Source organism: Macaca nemestrina, chromosome 17 (assembly GCF_043159975.1).
Source record: "Macaca nemestrina isolate mMacNem1 chromosome 17, mMacNem.hap1, whole genome shotgun sequence".
Taxonomy (NCBI): domain Eukaryota; kingdom Metazoa; phylum Chordata; class Mammalia; order Primates; family Cercopithecidae; genus Macaca; species Macaca nemestrina.
Genome location: NC_092141.1, coordinates 7,182,354 through 7,201,557, shown reverse-complemented (window position 1 = coordinate 7,201,557; position 19,204 = coordinate 7,182,354). Strand labels below are relative to the sequence as shown.

General features: G+C 53.1%; 2 protein-coding genes across 4 annotated transcripts; both read right to left on the bottom strand.

The window, feature by feature from the left end:
• Positions 1-899: 899 nt before the first annotated feature.
• Positions 900-6,657, bottom strand: LOC105473076 (solute carrier family 16 member 13). Its single transcript, XM_011726694.3, has 4 exons — positions 4,087-6,657; positions 3,797-3,940; positions 2,134-2,871; positions 900-1,429 (listed from the first exon to the last, which is right to left on the bottom strand). The coding sequence occupies exons 1-4, from the start codon at positions 4,283-4,285 to the stop codon at positions 1,227-1,229; spliced, it is 1,284 nt and encodes a 427-aa protein (XP_011724996.2). The 5' UTR covers positions 4,286-6,657; the 3' UTR covers positions 900-1,226.
• Positions 6,658-11,021: 4,364 nt separating this feature from the next.
• LOC105473068 (BCL6B transcription repressor) lies at positions 11,022-17,618 on the bottom strand. Of its 3 annotated transcripts, XM_011726684.3 has the most exons (9): positions 17,564-17,618; positions 16,812-17,002; positions 16,360-16,581; positions 15,913-16,263; positions 15,461-15,585; positions 14,029-14,193; positions 13,815-13,945; positions 13,563-13,700; positions 11,022-13,142 (listed from the first exon to the last, which is right to left on the bottom strand). In XM_011726684.3, exons 2-9 carry the CDS (start codon positions 16,988-16,990, stop codon positions 13,026-13,028), a joined length of 1,428 nt encoding a protein of 475 aa, XP_011724986.1. In that variant the 5' UTR covers positions 16,991-17,002; positions 17,564-17,618; the 3' UTR covers positions 11,022-13,025. The 3 variants fall into 3 exon arrangements, with proteins under 3 accessions (XP_011724986.1, XP_070938362.1, XP_024645995.1); XM_071082261.1 differs by lacking the exon at positions 16,360-16,581; XM_024790227.2 differs by lacking the exon at positions 17,564-17,618 and having other exon boundaries at positions 16,812-17,553.
• Between the last annotated feature and the right edge of the window lie 1,586 nt (positions 17,619-19,204).

The window sequence follows — 19,204 nt, the reverse complement described above, 5'->3', positions numbered from 1 at the left end:
TTTTTTTGAGACAGAGTCTTGCTCTGTCGCCCAGGCTAGAGTGCAGTGGTGCAATTTTGGTTCACAGCAACCTCCGCCTCCCGGGTTCAAGCAATTATCCTGCCTCAGCCTCCCCAGTAGCTGCGATTATAGGCACATGCCTCCACGCCCGGCTAATTTTTGTATTTAGTAAAGACGGGGTTTCACCATGTTGGCCAGGCTGGTCTCAAACTCCTGACCTCGTGATCCACCCGCCTCGGCCTTCCACAGTGTTGAGATTACAGGTGTGAGCCACTGCGTCCGGCCCTCAATTTCTTTTCTAAGCCACAGGGATAATGGGGAAGAGGGAGGTATGTGGTGGCGGCCTGTAGAGCAGAGTCCAGGGTTAAAATGCCTTGGGTCATCAGAGCTCCTGGACATCCTCCTCCACTTCCAGGCATGACACCATTCGGCCAACCCAAGCATACGGGCCCCAGCTCATTCTGAGGTTGTGATTATTATCTATTTTTCTTACTTGATTTTATCTCAAAGAGACAGTCATGTTTCCCAAACATATATCTTCAGAGAAGAAACTTGGGAGGCAACACTAGAGATGGTATATAAAACATGATAAGTCTCTTGGCCTTTGATTTTCACAGTTGATTCACACTCACTGAAGCAGGAACTCCCGGATCCTTTAAAACTCCTGGGTCCTTTAGAAAAGGTTAGGAGAGGCTGGGTGCGGTGGCTCATGCCTGTAATCCCAGAACTCTGGAAGGCTGAGGAGGGTGGATCACAAGGTCAGGAGTTCGAGACCATCCTGGCCAACATGATGAAACCCCGTCTCTACCAAAAATACAAAAAAAAAAAAAAAAAAAAAAAGGCAAATAGCCAGGAGCGGTGGCTTCCACCTGTAATCCCAGCTACTTGAGAGGCTGAGGCAGGAGAATTACTTGAACCCGGGATGCGGAGGTTGCAGTGAGCCGAGATCATGTCACTGCACTCCAGCCTGGGCAACAGAGCAAGACTCCATCTCGGGAAAAAGAAAAAAAAGAAAATGTTAGGACAGTAAAGGAGGATAAATAAGAGTCCTCAACAAAATACAAAAATACAAAGGGTTGGCACACACATTGCAGGAGCCCCAGGCCTGCTCTAGGGGGAGGCAGATGGAGAATCTTAAGGCACTGTGGTTCTGTGGAGACCAAGACGTGGCAAGAGAAGACCTGGAGCTGTCAAGCTCTGGCTTTCCGGGCCTGACTCTGTGAAGTTCAGTCCTCTTCCAGCCCCTCCTTCGGTAGGGAAACTTTAATATCCGGTGCTTCTGTTACAAGGTCCTGGGGCCTGGAGGTAGTAGTTGAGAAGCAGGAGAAGAAGTGGGGCAGGGTGAGGAGAATTCCACTCCCTGAAAGAAGGAAGGCCCCAGCCACCACAAAAGAAGCCGTGTAGTTGCCTGTCACATCCCGGAGGTAGCCTAGGTCCAAGAGAGAAAAACAATACACATGAGTGATCTATTTACTGGGGCTGATGTCTCAGATACATTTTTGGGTGGAGGGAAGACTTATCATCTCAGAGGAGTTAGAACTCCCATGGAGTTGGATAAACTTGAGAACTCTGGTTTCCCAAAAGGGCCTCAAAAGTTAATTTCAACCACCTCCCCGCCTTCAGAAAGGACCTCCAAACCAGCCTGCAGGGATCTGGAGATCCAGATTGAGTGAGGCATACTTGGGCCTTTCTTTCTGGCAACTGTAGCCTTTCCAAAGCTTCAGTTAATGGGTAAGAGGAGATAAAGGTCTGAAACTTCTGGCAACCTGAGCCAGCAGAACTTTGACCAGGTGCCTCAGATACCTGGTTTGGGGCCCAGTGGGCCAAAGGAAAGGGTGGACAGTGGAATGCTACGTCTGTGTCTGGCCAGGTTCTGCCAGGTCCTCTGAAAACCCAAGCTATAGGCGCCCTGCCAAAGGTTCCACTTAGCTTCTCTGTCTTTCCGCTCAGACTTTCCCAGCCCCAAGTTCTTTGCCCCATGGACCCATTTCAGGGATGCTATGGTTGGCCACACAGGCTGTGTACTGTACTACACCAGAGGGCAATATTCACATACACTGGAATGAGAATAGTACCCTCCCCTAGTTGTGCAACATGGCAGCCCTCACCCCCTGGGAACCCCATTCCACTTACCTGACAGAGGAGGCCCCAGCAGTCCCCCGATGCTCTCTATCATCTGCAATAGTCCCAGGCCACAGTAAATCCTTTTAGTCCCTACTAGTTCAGGCAGTACGGAGAAGGCCAGTGGGGCCAGAGCCCCTGATGTGAAGCCGTAGGTCACAGCCAGAGCCACCAGGGCTGTGGGAGCCCGAGCTACAGGGAACAGGGCTAGTGACACCCCAGTCAAGGTGGTCCAGAGCATCAGGAGTCGTGTCACAGGCCCTGGGACTGCATCTCCCAGCCATCCAGAGACCACGCGCCCCACGAGGTCAGAAATAGCAGCAACTGAGAGTAGGAAGGCAGCAGGTAGTGGATCCCAATCCAGGTCCTGGAGATGGGCCACCAGGTGGAGGTAGGGAATGAAGTAGCCAGTGTTGATCAGGGTGAGGGCAACAGTGTAACGGAGGAAGGGGCCATGATGGAGGAGGGAGGTGAGTTGGGCCCTGGGACCACCCACAGCAGGGTCCTCAGCTAGGGAAGGTGGGCGGAGGAGAGCACCACAGGCCACCAGGTGGAGGGAGAGGGCAGACACCAGCAGTAGGGACCCTCTCCAGGCGTAGTGGCTGAGGAGCCACTGGAAAAAGGGGGCAAATGCGAAGGAGGAGAGGCCCACGCCTGTCAGGGCGAGCCCGGTGGCCAGGGATCGACGGCGAGAGAAATAACAGGACAGGCAGGCCAGGGTCGGAGCAAAGGTCAAAGCCCAGCCAGAGCCTGTCAAAAAGGAAGAAGTGGGGTTAGGAACTCTTAGGGAGCTCAAGGCACCCAGTAATCCCCGCATTGCCCAGCAGCAGAATGTAGCACTTGCTGTGGAGTCCAACAGACCTGGGATACAATCTTGGCTTGGATACTTTCTAGCTGTGTAACCTTGTGTGTTTTAACACTCCCAGCCTCAACCTTCTCAACTGCAAAATGTAATAATACACTTTTTGGGATTGTGGAAGATTAGAGACAAAGTTTGTAAGGTAATTAGCACAGAACTTTGGAGTTAGACCTGGGCTCTACCATTTCTGGCTGTGTGACCTTCATTTGCCAAGTTGTATAAGCTTTAGAGCTTTTCCTTAGCTGTAAATAGAATAATGATATCGATTTCACAGTCACAGTACCTAGCACCTTTTTTTCTTTCTTTCTTTCTTTTTTTTTTTTGAGATGGAGTTTCGCTCTGTTGCCCAGGCTGAAGTGCAGTGGTGCGATCTCAGCTCACTGCAAGCTCCACCTCCTGGGTTCACGACATTTTCGTGCCTCAGCCTCCCCAGTAGCTGGGACTACAGGCGCCTGTCACCACGCCCGGCTATTTTTTGTATTTTTTTTTTTTTTTTTTTTGTAGAGACGGGGTTTCACCATGTTGGCCAGGATGGTCTCGATCTCCTGACCTCGTGATCCACCCGCCTCGGCCTCCCAAAGTGTTGGGATTACATGCGTGAGCCACGGCGCCAGGCCAGGTTGCATCATCCTTGAATTTCCTAATTCCTCATCATGTTTGTCGGTTTAGTCATTCCTATTAAGAATTCCCTTCTGGGTACAGGTGCTAGCTAAACTTTCCCTCAGCTTCTCCCTGAACCCTTTGCAAGGAGCAGGAAGGAGATGAACATTCAAAGATCTAAGCATTTGACTCTCCTGCCCTTGTGCAGGCTCTCACCTGACAGCAACCCAATACTCAGGTATAGGTGGGTCAACGAAGTAGCGAAAGAGGCGAGCAGCATCCCCAGCGCAGCCAAGATGCCTCCGGTCATCACTACGGGCCTGGGCCCGAACTTCGTGCTCAGGGCACTGCCTACCGGGCCTGAGGAAGTGGAAGGGGCGCTGCGAGAAGATCTCAGGCGTCTCCCCGCCTAGCATCTCCCGCCCCTCGCCCTTCTCCTTCCCAGTCCCCGCATTCCCTCTCCCTTCCGAGGGTCGCAGTCCGCCAGATGCAGGCGCCGCACTCACTCCCAAACTGCTGCACCGCGATTCCTATGGAGGCGATCCAGGAGACGCGCGCTGCCTGCTCCCCAAACGCCGCCACAAACTCCACGAAGAAGACCCCAAAGGAGCGGAGCACCCCGAACACCAGCGCCGACTGGAAGAACGCTGAGAGCACCACCACCCATCCCCAGCCCCCGTCGGGGGGCTCGGTCCTGCGCGCCATCTAAGCCGTAACAGGGCTGCTGCCACCCCGAGCCTCTGCGGGAGCCGGGTTCTGGACGCTGCACCTCTGCACACCCACCCCCGCTGCTGGGTGGCTCGGGGCCGAGAGGGGTTGCAGAGGCAGGTAGAGAGGACGGTCCCGACGAGGCGGCGAGAGGCCCCTGCACCTTTTCCCAAGCGGGGGCGATATAGGACTGAAGACCAGGCCCGCGCCGGCCGGGCCAGAGTCTCCCGGAGGCGTGGTTCCGCGAGCTCGCAGCTGAGCTAGTTCAAGCCGCCGCCAGATCGATCCCGGTTCGGTGTTGGGCTGGGAGCCAGAGGGCGGAACTGCGATTTGAGCCACACCCCTGGAGCGCGCTAGTTTCCTCGTGGATGGTCCATTTTATCACTGGGGTGTCCGCGCCGGGCCACCCTGGCCAACATCCACGTCCAGAGCTCGCCAATGAGGATGCGGGGCTCCCGGGCAGGGGCGGAACCAGAAGGGCAGGGCGGGATTCAGGCATAGATGGGGACCCGGCAGTGAATGGGCGCATGCGTAAAAGGAGGGGCCTTAGGAGGCCGACTAGGTAGAGCCCCACGTGACGCGGGGACTGCCTGGAAGCTTCCGGGGTGCTTCTGTCTCCTGCTCACCTGGCGGCCAACTCCTCCCCATTTCAGCACCCAGAGCCACACGGAAGGGTTACTGGTGGGTAAACTGGTTCTGCAGAGGAAAGGACTGTCTTGCTTTAACGAGGGGTCCAGGAATTGCAAGGCCCTACTGGGGATAGGGGAGGGGTTAGGAGATGAGACTCAAAGGAAGTGTCTGGCGCAGCGCCTGAAGCCACTAACACGCTGTCTTAGAGGCCTGGATCCCTGAGAAGTTCAAAGGCTAAGGGAAGAGAGAAGGGGAATGAGTTGGACTCCCGGCGTTCATTTCTATAGTGGGAACTCGTTCCTGTCACTTCTGTTCCCACTAACAGGAAACCTACAGGTCACAGAGACCAAAAATAACTGAGGAGAGGAAGGGCGGCTGTAAGCTCACACAGGGCCGGGCCCCACCACCACCACCTGCCTCTTCCTCACTGGGGCTGGAACCTTTTCCTCTGCCCTCTAGTAACAACCACTTCCTAACCACCTTTTTTGCTCTGATGGTGGGGTAGACTAAAGAGAGAAACTATGACCGCGGCCACTGGAGCAGTCAGCCCCCTCTTACCCAACTAGTCCTCAGGCCCCTAGCAAACACTCCCCAGTCCTTCCCAGTCTCCATAACACCAACGGCTTGGATTTCCTGTTCCTTCATTATAAGCCATACTTCCCAGACCCTGACCTGGAAACTGTAGACTCAAGGTTCACTCCCAGATTACTGGGGAAAGCAGCAAACAAGAAGCGGAGGCAGGGAGGGAGGCTGTGTAGTCTTAAAAAACATATTGAGCCTTAAATAATTTTATATGTGGGAAATAAAAGTAATCATCAATAATACACACATATACTTTCTAAGAGTCAAAATGTCAGCTGGTGGGGAATATGCCAAAGACGCAGAAATTGGTGTGGCTGTATTCCATAGTGATTAAGAACTCGGTCTTTAGAATCAGATCACAGTTCCAGTCTTTTATTTATTTATTTATTTTGAGACGGAGTCTTGCTCTGTGGCCCAGGCTGGAGTGCAGTGGCATGATCTCAGCTCACTGCAACCTCCGCCTCCCAGGTTCAAGTGATTTTCCTGCTGCAGCCTCCTGAGTTTCTGGGATTACAGGCTCCCATCACAACCGCCCAGTTAATTTTTGTATTTTTAGTAGAGACAGGGTCTCACCATGTTGGCCAGGTTGATCTCGAACTCCTGACCTCAAGTGATCCACCAGCCTTGGCCTCCCAAAGTGCTGGGATTACAGGTGTGTGTCACCGTGCCCGGCCCACAGTTCCGATCTTCGCTTCATTACTTAACTCCATCAAGATGCTGAATCTCTCAGTGGGTTTCCCCATCTGTAAATTGGAGTTAATAGTACCTACTATTAAGGGTTGCCCGTGGGGTTCAGTTAGAAAATCTGTGCACTGAAATGCTTAGTTTATGTCCTGACATGCAGCAGGAGCCAAGTAATAGCTGGTCTTATTGGTCTTATTTTCAACAGGGGATAAGCTGCTGTAGTGGGAGGTGAAGGAAGGTTTTAGTTTAGTGTTTTTTTTTTTTTTTTTCTGAGATGGAGTTTTGCTCTTGTCGCCCAGGCTGGAGTGCAATGGCATGATTTCAACTCACTGCACCCTCCACCTCCTGGGTTCAAGCGATTCTCCTGCCTCAGCCTCCCAAATAACTGGGACTACAGGTGTTTGCCACTACGCCCGGCTAAATTTTTTGTATTTTTAGTAGAGATGGGCTTTCATCATTTTGGTCAGGCTGGTCTCGAACTCCTGACCTCAGATGATCTGCCTGCTTTGGCCTCCCAAAGTGCTGGGATTACAGGCGTGAGCCACCACGCCCGGCCTAGTTTTTGTTTTTTGATTTAAAAAAAAAAAAAAAAATCAAATCCAGGTCATGGGTTTAAAAAGATTGAGAAAGAACCACTGCGATGGTTTGAATGTTACCTCCAAAAACTCATATTGAAACTTAATCCCCAACATGGCAGTACTGAGAGGTGGAACCTTTAAAAGGGGATTGGATGGGATTAATGGATTAATGAATCCCCATGAATTAGCCCACCATAGTGGATTAATAGGTTAACAGACTAACCCCATCATAAAGGACTAATAGGTTAATAGATTAATGGGTTATCATGGGAGAGGAATTGCTGGCTTTTTCAGAGAGATCTGACCTAGAACATTAGCATGTCCAGCCCTCTTTGCCATGTGACACCCTGTACCACAGAGAGCCCATATCAGCAAGAAAACCCTCACTCGAGGGTCAGGCCCCTGGACCTTGGATTTCTCAGCCTCCACACTGTAAGAAATAAATTCATTTTCTTTACAAATTACCCAGTTTCAGATAATCTGTTGTAAGCAACAGAAAATGAACCGGATGAGACAGAAAATTGGTACCCAGAAGTGGGGTATTGCTGCTAATGAATACCTGAAAATGATGAAGTGGCTTTGGAAGTGGGTGATGGACAGAGGCTGGAAGCATTTGGAGGAGTAAGCTAGAAAAAGCCTAGATTCTGGTGAGAGCTTAGAAGACAAGAAGACTATGAAAAGCTTGGAATTCTTTAGAGATTGGTTAAGTGTTTGGGACTAGAATGTTGATAGAAATATGGAAGCAGCTGGGCGTAGTGGCTCACACCTGTAATCCCAGCACTTTGGAAGGCTGAGGCAGGCAGATCATGAGGTCAGGAGATTGAGACCATCCTGGCCAACATGGTGAAACTCGTCTGTACTAAAAATACAAAAATTAGCTGGGCGTGGTAGCACGCGCCTGTAACCCCAGCTACTCGGGAGGGTGAGGCAGGAGAATTGCTTAAACCGGGGAGTCGGAGGTTGCAGTGAGCTGAGATAGTGCCACTGCACTCCAGCCTGGGCGAAAGAGCGAGACTTCATCAAAAAAAAAAAAAAAAAAGAAATATGGAAGCAAAAGCCATTCTGGTGAGCTTTCAGATGGAACAGAGGAGCAAGGTATTGAAAACTGGAGTAAAGGCCATCCTTGTTACGAACTGGCAAAGAGCTTGGCTGAACTGTGTCCATGCCCAAGGGCTTTGTGGAAGGCTGAACTTGAGGGTGATGAACTAGGGTATCTGGCAGCCAGAAGAAATTTCTAAGCAGCAAAATGCTGAGGCTGCTGTGTGGTTTCTTCTAACTGCTTATGATGATCTCACAGAGAAAAGAGAAACAGAGTGGAAAAATTTGGAAAATTCTCAGCCTGGCCATGTGGTAGAGAATGAAAGAGCATTTTCAGGAAATGAATCCAAGGGTGTGGCCAAGCCACTGCTTGCTAAAAAGATTAACATGGCTAAAAGGGAGCCAGGTGCTATTCCTCAAGAAAATGGAAGAAAGTCCCTGAAGTCATTTCAGAGGTCTTTGAGGCTGCCCCTTCCCATCACAGGCCCAGAGGCCTTGGAGGACAGAGGGTTTCAGGGGAAACCTGCGTGTTCTCCATGGGCTCACTGCCCAGGGCAACCTCAGGACTCTACACCCCACACCCCAATGTAGCACTCTGTGGTCCCCCCCCAGCCTCGTGGTAGCTTAGGTAGCCCCAGGTGTTGCTTTTTTGTGTGTGTTTATGTGTGTGTGTGTGTGTTGCTTGTGTTGAAGCTCCAGAAGGTGCAAATCATAGACCTTTACTGCATCCTTGTGGTGCTAATTCTGCAGTCTTGCAGAAAGTAAGAGCTGTGAAGGCTTGGCAGCCTCCACACGGATTTCAAAGGACGTTGTTGAAAGCCTAGGGGCCGGGGCAGAGACTTGTCATGGGGCAGAGCCACCGCAGAGAACCCCCACCAGAGCAATGCCCAGCAGAAATGTGATGTTGAAGTTGCCTCAGAGAGTGCCTGCCAGGACAGTGCCTATTGGAATTGTGGAAGCGAGGCCACTGCAGGGTCCCCCCCTGGGGTAGTCCTTGGTGGAGCCATAGGAACAAGGCCAATGCAGAGAGTCCCCAGGAGGGCAATGCCTAGTACAGCCGTGGAAGCAGGACCACCACCAGGCCCCCAGAACTTTGGAGTCACAGGCAGCAGGCAGTGCCCCACCCCGCTCCCAGGAAACTTCAGGCACCAGACTCCAACCCACCCACCAAAGCTATAGGGGCTGGGTTGCCTGAAGCCTTGGGGAGCCAACTCCCACCCTGTGTTCAGGAGGCTCCGCATGTAGTCAAAAAAGATTATCCTCTACCTTTGAGATGTAATGTTGGCCAGGCGCGGTGGCTCACACTTGTAATCCCAGCACTTTGGGAGGCCGAGGCGGGCAGATCACAAAGTCAGGAGTTCGAGACCAGCCTGGCCAACACAGTGAAACCTCATCACTACTAAAAATACAAAAATTAGCTGGGTGTGGTGGTGGGCACCTGTAATCCCAGCTACCTGGGAGGCTGAGGCAGAAGAATCGCTTGAACCCAGGAGGCAGAAGTTGCAGTGAGCCAAGGTTGTACCACTGCACTCCACCCTGGGCGACAGAGCTAGACTGTGTCTCAAAAAAGAAAAAAATAGAAAAGGTGTAATGTTGGCCCTGCTGGGTTTCAGACTTTCTTGGGGCCTGTTTCACCCGTTTCTTCTTGCCAATTTCTCCCTTTTGGAATGGGAATGTATATGCTGTGCTTGTTCCCACCATTATATCTTGGAAGTAGATAACTTGTTTCATAACTTGGAAATAGATAACTAGCTCACAGGTGAGTCTTTGATGCTGCAATGAGTGAAGACTTTGGGATTACGGGAATGGAATGAATGTATTTGTATGTGAGAAGCACATGAGTTTTGGGGACCCAGGGACAGAATGCTATGGTTTGCATGTCTCCTCCAAAAATTCATATGGAAACTTTCGGTCCTCAACATGACAGTATTGAGAGCTGAGGCTTTAAAGAGATGATCAGGTGCCGGGCACGGTGGCTCGCGCCTGTAATCCCAGCACTGTGGGAGGCCGAGGTGGGTGGATCACGAGGTCAGGAGATCGAGACCATCTTGGCTAACACGGTGAAACCCATCCCTAGTAAAAATACAAAAATTAGCTGGGTGTGGTGGCGGGTGCCTGTAATCCCAGCTACTCAGAAGGCTGAGGCAGGAGAATGGTGTGAACCCAGAAGGCGGAGCTTGCAGTGAGCTGAGATCACGCCACTGCACTCCAGCCTGGGAGACAGAGCGAGACTCCATCTCACAACAACAACAACAAAAACAAACAACAACAACAACAAAGAGATGATTGGATCCTGGGGTCTCTGCCATTCTTGGATTATGGGTTATCATGAGAGGGGAACTGGTGGCTTTATAAGAAAAGGAAGAGAGGCCTGAGCTGGCCATGTTTGCACACTTGCTACCCCTCAGCTGATACCCTGCGCTGCAGAGAGCCCCCTCCAACCAGAAGAGCATCACCAGATGTGGCCACTTGACCTTGGGCAAAATTTTCAGTGTCCGTAACTGTAAGAAATAAATTCCTTTTCTTTAGAAATTGCCCAGATTCAGGTATTCTATAATAAGCAACAGAAAACGGACTAAGACAACTACAAACTTTCAATGTGGGAGGCAGCTGCAGAGATCGTGGTAACTGACTTTTCCACAGACGAGGAATTTAAGGCCCAGAGGGAGGTAACATCAAAATTAGTGATCTCCGCGCCCAGCACACATACAGGACAGGGGAAAGGGTGGGAGAGATGCATGCACTGGACCCTGGATAGATTCAAGATACCCTTGCTGGGGGAGGGTGGGCTGGCATGTTAGTTCCAACTCAGTCTTCTCAGTGCCACCGCCAGCCCCTGTGGGCCTTAGGGAACCAAAATCCTATCCATTTTCCTTGGTGATGGAGGCATGTCCCGAGCATTAAGATCCCTAGCACAGATGCACGCCCCAGCCTCTTGATATTATTAGTGGCTTCCTGGTTTCTCCCTGCCGCCTCCACACCTCAGGCAGGAAGTGACTTCAGAGCAGCAGGATGCAGGTGGCTCCGGAGAAACTTCATGAAGTCACTGGTTCCTACACAATGAGCAGGAAGGCAAGGGCAGGGAAAGGGACAACGAGGACCATTTAAAAGGTCTGGTGGGAAGGGACAGCAGAATGGTACAGAATCCCAGATGTTGTCCAGGAGGAAGAGCCCTGTTCCTCGCTCCCCAAGACCCGAAGGCAAGAACCCAGGACACAGCAGGCAGCACAGAGAGCTTCTTTATTCCAAGGATCTCATCTTGCAAGATCTAACATTTCTATCCCCAGGCATTCTCCACCTGCCCATCCAATCTGCTAAATATAAATCATGGTTCCTTCTTACAGACTCCTCCACCTTCCCTTCTTTCTTCTTTAATTCTGCAATGGGGTCATGGGGAGAAAGAGGGAAGAAGGACAAGAGTAGCTTTCTCACTAGTCCCCAGGTGACAGCCACTAAAACTGACTTATCCTTGAAGTTCTACCCCATAAATTCAAAAGTGCTTCTTACTTTCTACCCTTGTCCCATAATCAAATAGGCCCCAGGGCAACAAGGGGCAGAACTACAAATCAAGGCTTCAGGACATCTTCTAACATTTCAGAGCCTCCACCCAGCCAAGAGGCAACCCCATTCCTAACTTTCTACCTACCCGGCCTACACCAGAAACGGCACCCCTCAACCAACCTCTTAATCCTACTTGAAACTTGGTCAACTAGAACAGGCCTTTGGCCTATCAGCTAGCCAATCTTTTCTGTAATGCCAGCAATAATCCCAACCAAACTACAGCAAACCCAGAATAGAACTCAGCCCCTTTTCTTTTCCTATGGAAGGTTCTAACGCATTCACTGGTTCCAGACAGGAATGCAGTGATGGGAAGACCAGGTCACAGACCCAGCTTTTATAAGGTAAGGTTACCAAGCACCATCACTTCTAGAGGCAAAGAAGGTTCTGGCATCTGGACACTTGCCAGAAGATATCCAAAACCTATTAAAGAAGGGCTCAACTCAATAGAGAGAACCCCAAGTAACATTCAAACCCAGATGCCTCTAGTAAAGGATGGGTTAACACTCTTCACCATCTAATCAAGCCAAAGAGTTTCATGATTCTTCCATAGGTCATAACATTCACAGAGACTGGGCAGAGTCAGAAAAAGTCACATCATCTCTGATAAGGAATGTCTGATCTCTCCCCCATGGAGCGATGAACTCAGTGCTAAGAACAGGCCCCCGTGGGAGGACGATGGACTCAACTTGAGCCCTGGTGGGTCTCTGCCATTATAGATGAATACAGTAGAGCCAAATCCAAGTGACCAGATTAATGGGTCATTTTAGATTCTGGACCATGTTGCAGAAAAAGCTGCCAGCCTCCACTTGGAGTGATACAGAATCTAGATACAGAATCCCCTGCACCCACAGCTTCCAGGAGGCATTTATTATTACCTCCATTTTGGGCTCAATATAATGGTTCCTATCACCCTTGAAGAACAGAGAAAGTCTGCATCCATTGCTAGACTGCTAGAGAACCTACAACATCCAGAATACCAGAGAGGGTTTCTGACCCAATTCCACAATCCCGCATGTTCCCAGAGCTGCCCTAGAACAAATAAAGGTTCCAGACCTAGAATTACAGGGGCAGGACACAGAGAACCCCTTTTTCCATTTTAAACAAACTAACAAGCAAACAAGAACAAGTCTAAGGATAAAAGTTATGACAGAATTAATATAAAATACCCAAGCCAAAGGAGAGAGCCCAGGCTAGTAATCTCTGCCAGCAGAGCTGTGATCTCACCTTCTGTGTTTCTGGTCACTTTCAATCACACTTGTGGAAGAGGGGAGTGGGAAATGCAATTGAATGAAGGCCCTGATGCCACCCAAAGGCCTCAATAAATTATATTTACAGATAAACTGAATGCAATGGGGGCCACAGGTGGAGGGCTATTCCCTTGGGGAGACCAGGACTCCAATCTCTCCCCTTTCCCAGCCCCTAGCTAGCTCTCTCCTCAGAAACAATCTGGCTTGTGGGGAAGAGGTTTTGACCAGCAAAACAGAGGCAGATCTAGCCGGGATCTGCCACCCCCTGCTCTCCCCAGCGAGAAATTAAGATGGTGGCAATTTCTGATACCAAAGTGGCCTTGCACACCCCTATGCCCAAGCCTGATAGGGAAGCAAGGCCTGGGCCTGCAGCTTTCCCACCCACAGGAAGCAAGTGGGGTCTGGGCCTGCGCTCAGCTAGGGCCCCCCCAGAATGTGGTAGTGCACTTTGGTGTTGGTAGCAGCTCCGTGTTTCTGGCGCAGATGCAGCCGCAGTTGACTCTTGTGCCGGAAATGCAGGCCACAGGGGTCGCACTGTGGGAGGACAGGTGGGTCAGGTCCTGCCTCATCCACAATCACCTTTTAGGTGTTGAGCCGGGGCAGAGGGGGGGCCTGTCCAGCTCGCCCAAGAGGGAACTGTCCAGCGGAAGATCAGCTCTTTGACTCTCACATCCAAATCCTCAGGGGTGGCTGACGGGATAGACCCTGCCTTATTTAGCAAAGGTTCTCCCGCTTGTAGCTCCTCTCTGAGAAAACAGCGCTCAGCCCAGAGGCATCACTTCTATACCCGCCCATCCCTACTCCCAGCCTCCATCCCTTATTTGCTTGGACTCTTCTGGCCACCACTCATTTCTAAGAGATCCAGGGACAGCCAGGCCTGCACCTCTCAGAGCCCACCCCTCGGCAAAGCAGAGGTAATTCTAAGGCACTGGGCAGGCCAGGTTGGGTACCCACGTGGTAAGGCTTCTCTCCGGTGTGGATGCGAACGTGGCTCTTGAGGGTCTGCAGGTGGCGGAAGCGGGTTCCGCAGGTAGGGCAAGGATAGGGCTTCTCCCCCGTGTGGATCAGCACGTGCGCCCGCAGATGTGCCACCTGGGAGGGAGGAGACTTCAAGTCCTGTCTCTGAGAGGGACAGATCCCTCCCTATTGGCCCACCCCACCTCTTGTGGGTTTGCCTTGGAAGCCACTTGGAGGCTGGCTCCGTACCTGTACAAAGCGTGAGCCGCACGTCTCACACTTATAGGGCTTCTCTCCTGAATGGATGCGGCTGTGCGTTTTCAGGTTTGCTGGCCGGTTAAAACGGGCTCCGCAGATTGAGCAGTGGTAAGGCTTTTCCCCTGGAGGCAGGGAAGATGGGGGGTCAGGGACTCTGCCCTAGGACAGCTGTGGGCTGGACGGCCAGGGCCCTCTCCTCCCCTACCTGTGTGCACTGTGCGGTGACTGGCCAGGTTGCCCTTGTAGCGGAATGAAGACCGGCACAGCTGACACTTATAGGGCTTGTCTTCATCCCCAGGAACCAAGGGGTCCAGCCCCGATGAGCACCCAGCCACAGCCTCACAGTTCTGGCAGCTGAAAAATTCACTTCCTGGGAAGGGGAGTGGGTAATGGCAACCATAGTTACTAATGAGGGCTATCTAGGTACTACTGAAACCTCAAACCACGCAGTAGCGGGCTTTCTTTTTCCCAATTTATTGTTAAGACTTCTGGGGCTGGTTCGCCTTGCTCAAGGCCAAGTAAGGAGATAGTAAGATGAGCCAGATCTGACTCCACATCCGTCTGACTTGAGTACTCAGCTAATCTCCTCTTCAATAGTAGTGGTGGTGGCCAGGCGCGGAGGCTCACGCCTGTCATCCCAGCACTTTGGGAGTCCATGGCGGTCGGATCACAAGGTCAAGAGATGGAGACCATCCTGGCCAACACGGTGAAACCCGTCTCTACTAAAAATACAAAAATTAGCCGGGCGTGGTGGTGGCGCACGCCTGTAGTCCCAGCTGCTCGGGAAGCTGAGGCAGGAGAATCGCTTGAACCTGGGACATGGAGGTTGCAGTGAGCCAAGATCACGGCACTGCGCTCCAGCCTGGCGATAGAGTGAGACTCCATCTCAAAAAAAAAAAAAAAAAAAAAAAGCAGTGGTAGGTGGAGGCCCCTGCTAGTGGGAGGAGTTTTCAGTTTCTCCTCCTTTTTTTCTTTTGTTTTTGTTTTTTTTTGTTTTTTGAGATAGGGTCTCGCTGTGTTGCCTATGTTCGAGTACAGTGGTGTGATATCGGCTCACTGCAGTCTCCACCTCCCAGGTTCAAGCGATCCTTCCACTTTAGCCTCCTGAGTAGCTGGGACTACAGGTGCGCACCACCATGCCTGGCTAATTTTTATTTTTATTTTTTGTAGAGACCAGGTCTGACTATGTTGCCCAGGCTGGCCTTGAGCTCCTGGGTTCAAGTGATCCTCCTGCGTTGGCCTCCCAAAGTGCTGGCATTACAGGGATGAGCCACCATGCCTGGCTAAAATCTCCTCCCCACCGGCACCACTCTGAATGACAGCCTGCCAGAGAGGCCCTGACAAGCTTTGGGCTGATCATTCAGCTCCGAAAGAGGATAGGCCAGAAATTCTCAAACTTTGCTGCTCATTGGAAGCACTTGGAGAGCTTTAGAAAAATACTGATGACTTGTTCCCAGGTCCAGATATTTCAGTCTATGGAGTGTGACCTGGGCGGTGAGAGTTTAAAAGCTTCCTAGGTGATTCTAATTTGTAATAAAGTTTAGGAACCATTGGAATAGGCCTTTCTGGGGGGCTTTTTTGGCACAAACTTGCCTGGAGCAGTCATGGGAGAAAAGCCAGGAAAGAGGGTCTCTTACCCGGTAGTGGTCGAGCCCGCTCAGAGGGTGATCCAGAGGTGTCTTGAGCCTGGGATGTGAGGAGGTGGGGGGTACTGGCCGGAGCCCCACATTTGAACTGCACAGTGGCAGCAGTTGGAGAGAGCCTAGGCAGATGGCAAGGCCCAGGGGAAAGGGTTAAAAGAGATTGTGTGGATGGGGGATGGGGGTTCTCTCCTGGGAAATTTGGAGCCAAAGGCCTGCCCTCTGGAGGTGAGCCAATATTGTTGACCAATGAGCCACATCCATCGTACTGCCCAAGTGCCACCCTGCTGAATAAACCTGGTCTCTGGCCAGCTTCTTAAGGTGAGCTAGTGTCTCTGAAACGCACCCCCTATTTCCCTTCATCCTTCCTCCTGACCACGAAGGCCCAATGAGTCTGTCTTCTAGCTGAGGCCAGCTCTGACAAATTCTTGAGGTTCTAGACTCTGTACCTGCTCTGGGGACCAGGAATGGGTCCTTCTTCACTGCTGCTGCTGCTGCTGGAGGCCTCATCTCCACTGGGGAGCCTGGCTTGGGGGCAAGGTTGACCAGAACTCCTCTCCCCGACTAGGCTCCCTGCTTGGGAGGTCTGAGAGTTTAGCACGATGTACTTGTACTTTTTCCAGTTGCAGGCCTTGGGGTCGGGGCTGGCTGGACTGGGGGGGCCTTGACTGCAGCTTCGAGATTCAGTAGGTGGGTCTGGGTGTCCTTCGGAGCGCCTGGGACTGCCTGGTGGAGGGGCCGTTGGGGGTGTTGGGGGTTCTGCTTCCAGGGGCCGCAGGGAGATGCCCAGAGGTTCATAGCTGGGGAAAGTGTGATGAACGTTAGTGCCATTGCCTAATCTCTGCCTTTGCCCTTAACACCTCACCCACAGAGAACGCTGAGCCGGGGTCCCTCACCTGGCCTGGATGAAGCGGTGGCATGCCTGGACCACGTGCTCCATCTGCAAATAGGTGGCGGCCGCAAGGACTGCAGGTGCAGTGGCCGGAGAGAGGCGCAGGCGGGAAGTGTACATGAAGTCCAGTAGGGGGGCGAAGCCTCTCGCTTCGGGACCCCCGGGCAGAGAGAGCACGTCCACCCCGACTCCCGCACGGCCCCGGAAAATTGAGTAAAAGAAGCCACTGGAGAGAGAGCAGATAGGTCCCTTAGGGGCTGGGGAACCAAGGGAGACACACGCCCCTTTAGGAAGCCCCGCCCCCTGAAAAGTCCCGCCTCCTCACTCTCACCCCGCCCCCAATTCTCGGACGCTCCGCCTCCTGCTTCTGAAAGACTTGGCTTCGGATTCCCTTTCAAAGGCCCTGTGGTCCCACCCCTTTCCCATTTGGCCCCGCCCCTGCCCCACCCCTCGAACCTGCAGGCTATGAGAACTGCCTTGTGTGCCCTGAGGGGTTGCCCGCCAACCAGCAGCGTGACGTCAGTGAGGATCCCGCGCAGGCGCAGCTCGTTGAGGTTGCCCAGCACGTCGGAGGAGTGGCGAGTGAACTCGCGGACGTAGCCCAGCGCTCCCTCCGGGGCGGCGGGGGAACCCATAGCGACGCAGGCCTGTAGAGGCCGTGGAAAGTGCTCTGGATCCGGGCAGTTCTAAGACGCCTTCCCTCCTCTGTTTGCCTTTTCCTTCCGTGGTGCAGCTAGAGCCAGGGCCTCCAGCCCCTAGCCCCGGCACACGCAGCCTCCCTCCTAATTCTTCTTGTTCATTATACCCTCTACGACACCCTCGCTCCCTTGCCTCTTCCAGATCCCACAGCGCTTGGAGCCAGCTGAAGGTTCCACACCGCTGCGTCGTTGGCGAGCGTGGGGAATCCCGCGCCCATCGCCCTGGGTTCGACTCCCAGTGCCCCTCCAGCACCGCCACTCCCTTCTGCCCGCCTGTGTCTCAGGTGTCCGACCCTGCCTAGAGATCTGACGGCCTGCCGTCCACACACCTCCAAACCCCAGCCGAGGCTCTCTCCCCCGAACTACGGAATTCTGCGACTCCTATCTAGTCCCCAGATCCCTAGCTTAGCCCAGTTTCTGGGACTCAGGCTTGCTGATGGCAAGCTCCACACGAGCTCCAACCCTCTTGGGGGACCCAGGAGTCTGGCTCCCTCAGTCTCTTGTTCTTACCCCCGTCCTGCAGGGGCCCGTCTTCTCTTCTTAAGGGGGGCGGGGTCTCTCTCCCCTCTTGGCCTGGGCTCCTTTATCTGGCCGGGATGTCGGGGGCGGGGGTGGAGGTGGGGTGAACGCCTGGGTCTGTATCCTTCCTTCCTCCCTCGCTCTCCAGATGGCGAGCCCAGGGCGGGGTCTCCGTCTCGAGGGCGGGACCTCAGAAACAAGGGGTGGTCGTAACGTAGGGGGTCTTGGGTCACTGCAAGTGGACACGAGGACGGGGATATTGGAATTGGGGAGGAGGTTAGGGATATCGAGGTTGGAAATACGGGAGTCTGAGTCGTCGGAAGGCCTGGGCCAGTGAAAATTGGTGTTTTGGCTTTTGGGAGGGTTTGCCAGGAGCCAACCTTTGCTGCAGGACAAAGTGCATACGGCACCCCCTCTCCCCTTCTTGTACTGTGTTAAGGGAGAAAAGGGGGATCCCAACGAGAAAGCAGGTTTGGGCAGACGACAGTGGGCTCCCGTGGGGTCTCAGACGGGGGAGGGTGTGGTGTGAATGACAGGCTCCTGTACCCGGGCCTACAAAAAGGGGGGCTCTGGCCGGGCGGGGTAGGGAGAGGGCGGATATGATTTCTAGTCGGTTTCCTTCCATTGTCCTGCGACCGGACGGCTCCGCCAGCTGCTTCCCCTCGAGGAGGTGGGGAAAGCCCCGAGGTGGGGGTGCAGGGGCGAGAGACGCTCGGGAGACCCAGGCGTCCGGCCTCTCTTGCTCCCGACTCTCTTCTGAGTCCTTGTAGGGATCCAGAGAGACGGACTCCCGCCCAAAGCCCGCTCGCTTTCCCCCAATCCCAGCTCAGGAGGGCCTCGGGCACCCGCCCGTCGGCTACGCTTGAAGGCTGGCGGGACGCCGGGGTCCAGCGCGGCAAGTAGGCAAGGCTCTGCAATGTGCGGCTCCTTCCACGAGGGGGCGGCCGAGCACTGGCCTCGCCTCGCCCCTCGTCTCCACCCGGCCGGGGGTGCGCTCAGACCCGGGCGCAGGATCCATTCGGTCTGGGCGGCTGAAACCTTTAGCCTCCTCCCGTTTGCGCGGGTTTATTTTGCACCTCTGTCTCCTAGGAGGGGACTAGGGTTGGGCGGAGGGAGCTAGAGTTAGGGGACCGAGGGGACTTTCTCCTCAGGCTGGGGTTCCTACCTGAGGTGAGAAATCGTGGGCTTTAGGAGCCAGGGGAATGGGTGCGACAAGAAGGGGGACCTGAGCCTGGGAACTCCGGGTTTCTTTTCGAATTAAGCTAGACACTGCTACCCAGATGTCTTTGGAGGTGACTTTTAATTGCACATTAATATTAAAATTGGGTGGGGTAAACAAGAGAAGGGAAAATGAGGAGAAGGGAGAGAGGGCAGGAGGGGGCTTAACAACCCTAATTTGAAGTCCCTGATCTGAGAGATGGGCATGGATCACACCCTCATATTTTGTTTCGGGAGACATTTCGGGGAGGCAAGGCAAAGCTCATTTGGAGAAGGGGTGCTAGAGCTGAATCCAGCTGCAAGGCAGAAGCTCCCCGGATTTGGGCTGGGAAGAGTGTACAGTCGGCCAGGATTGACCGGCCATGGTCCATGAGGCTAGATATCAGGCCGGGGGCCCTCGCCTTCAGACCGGAG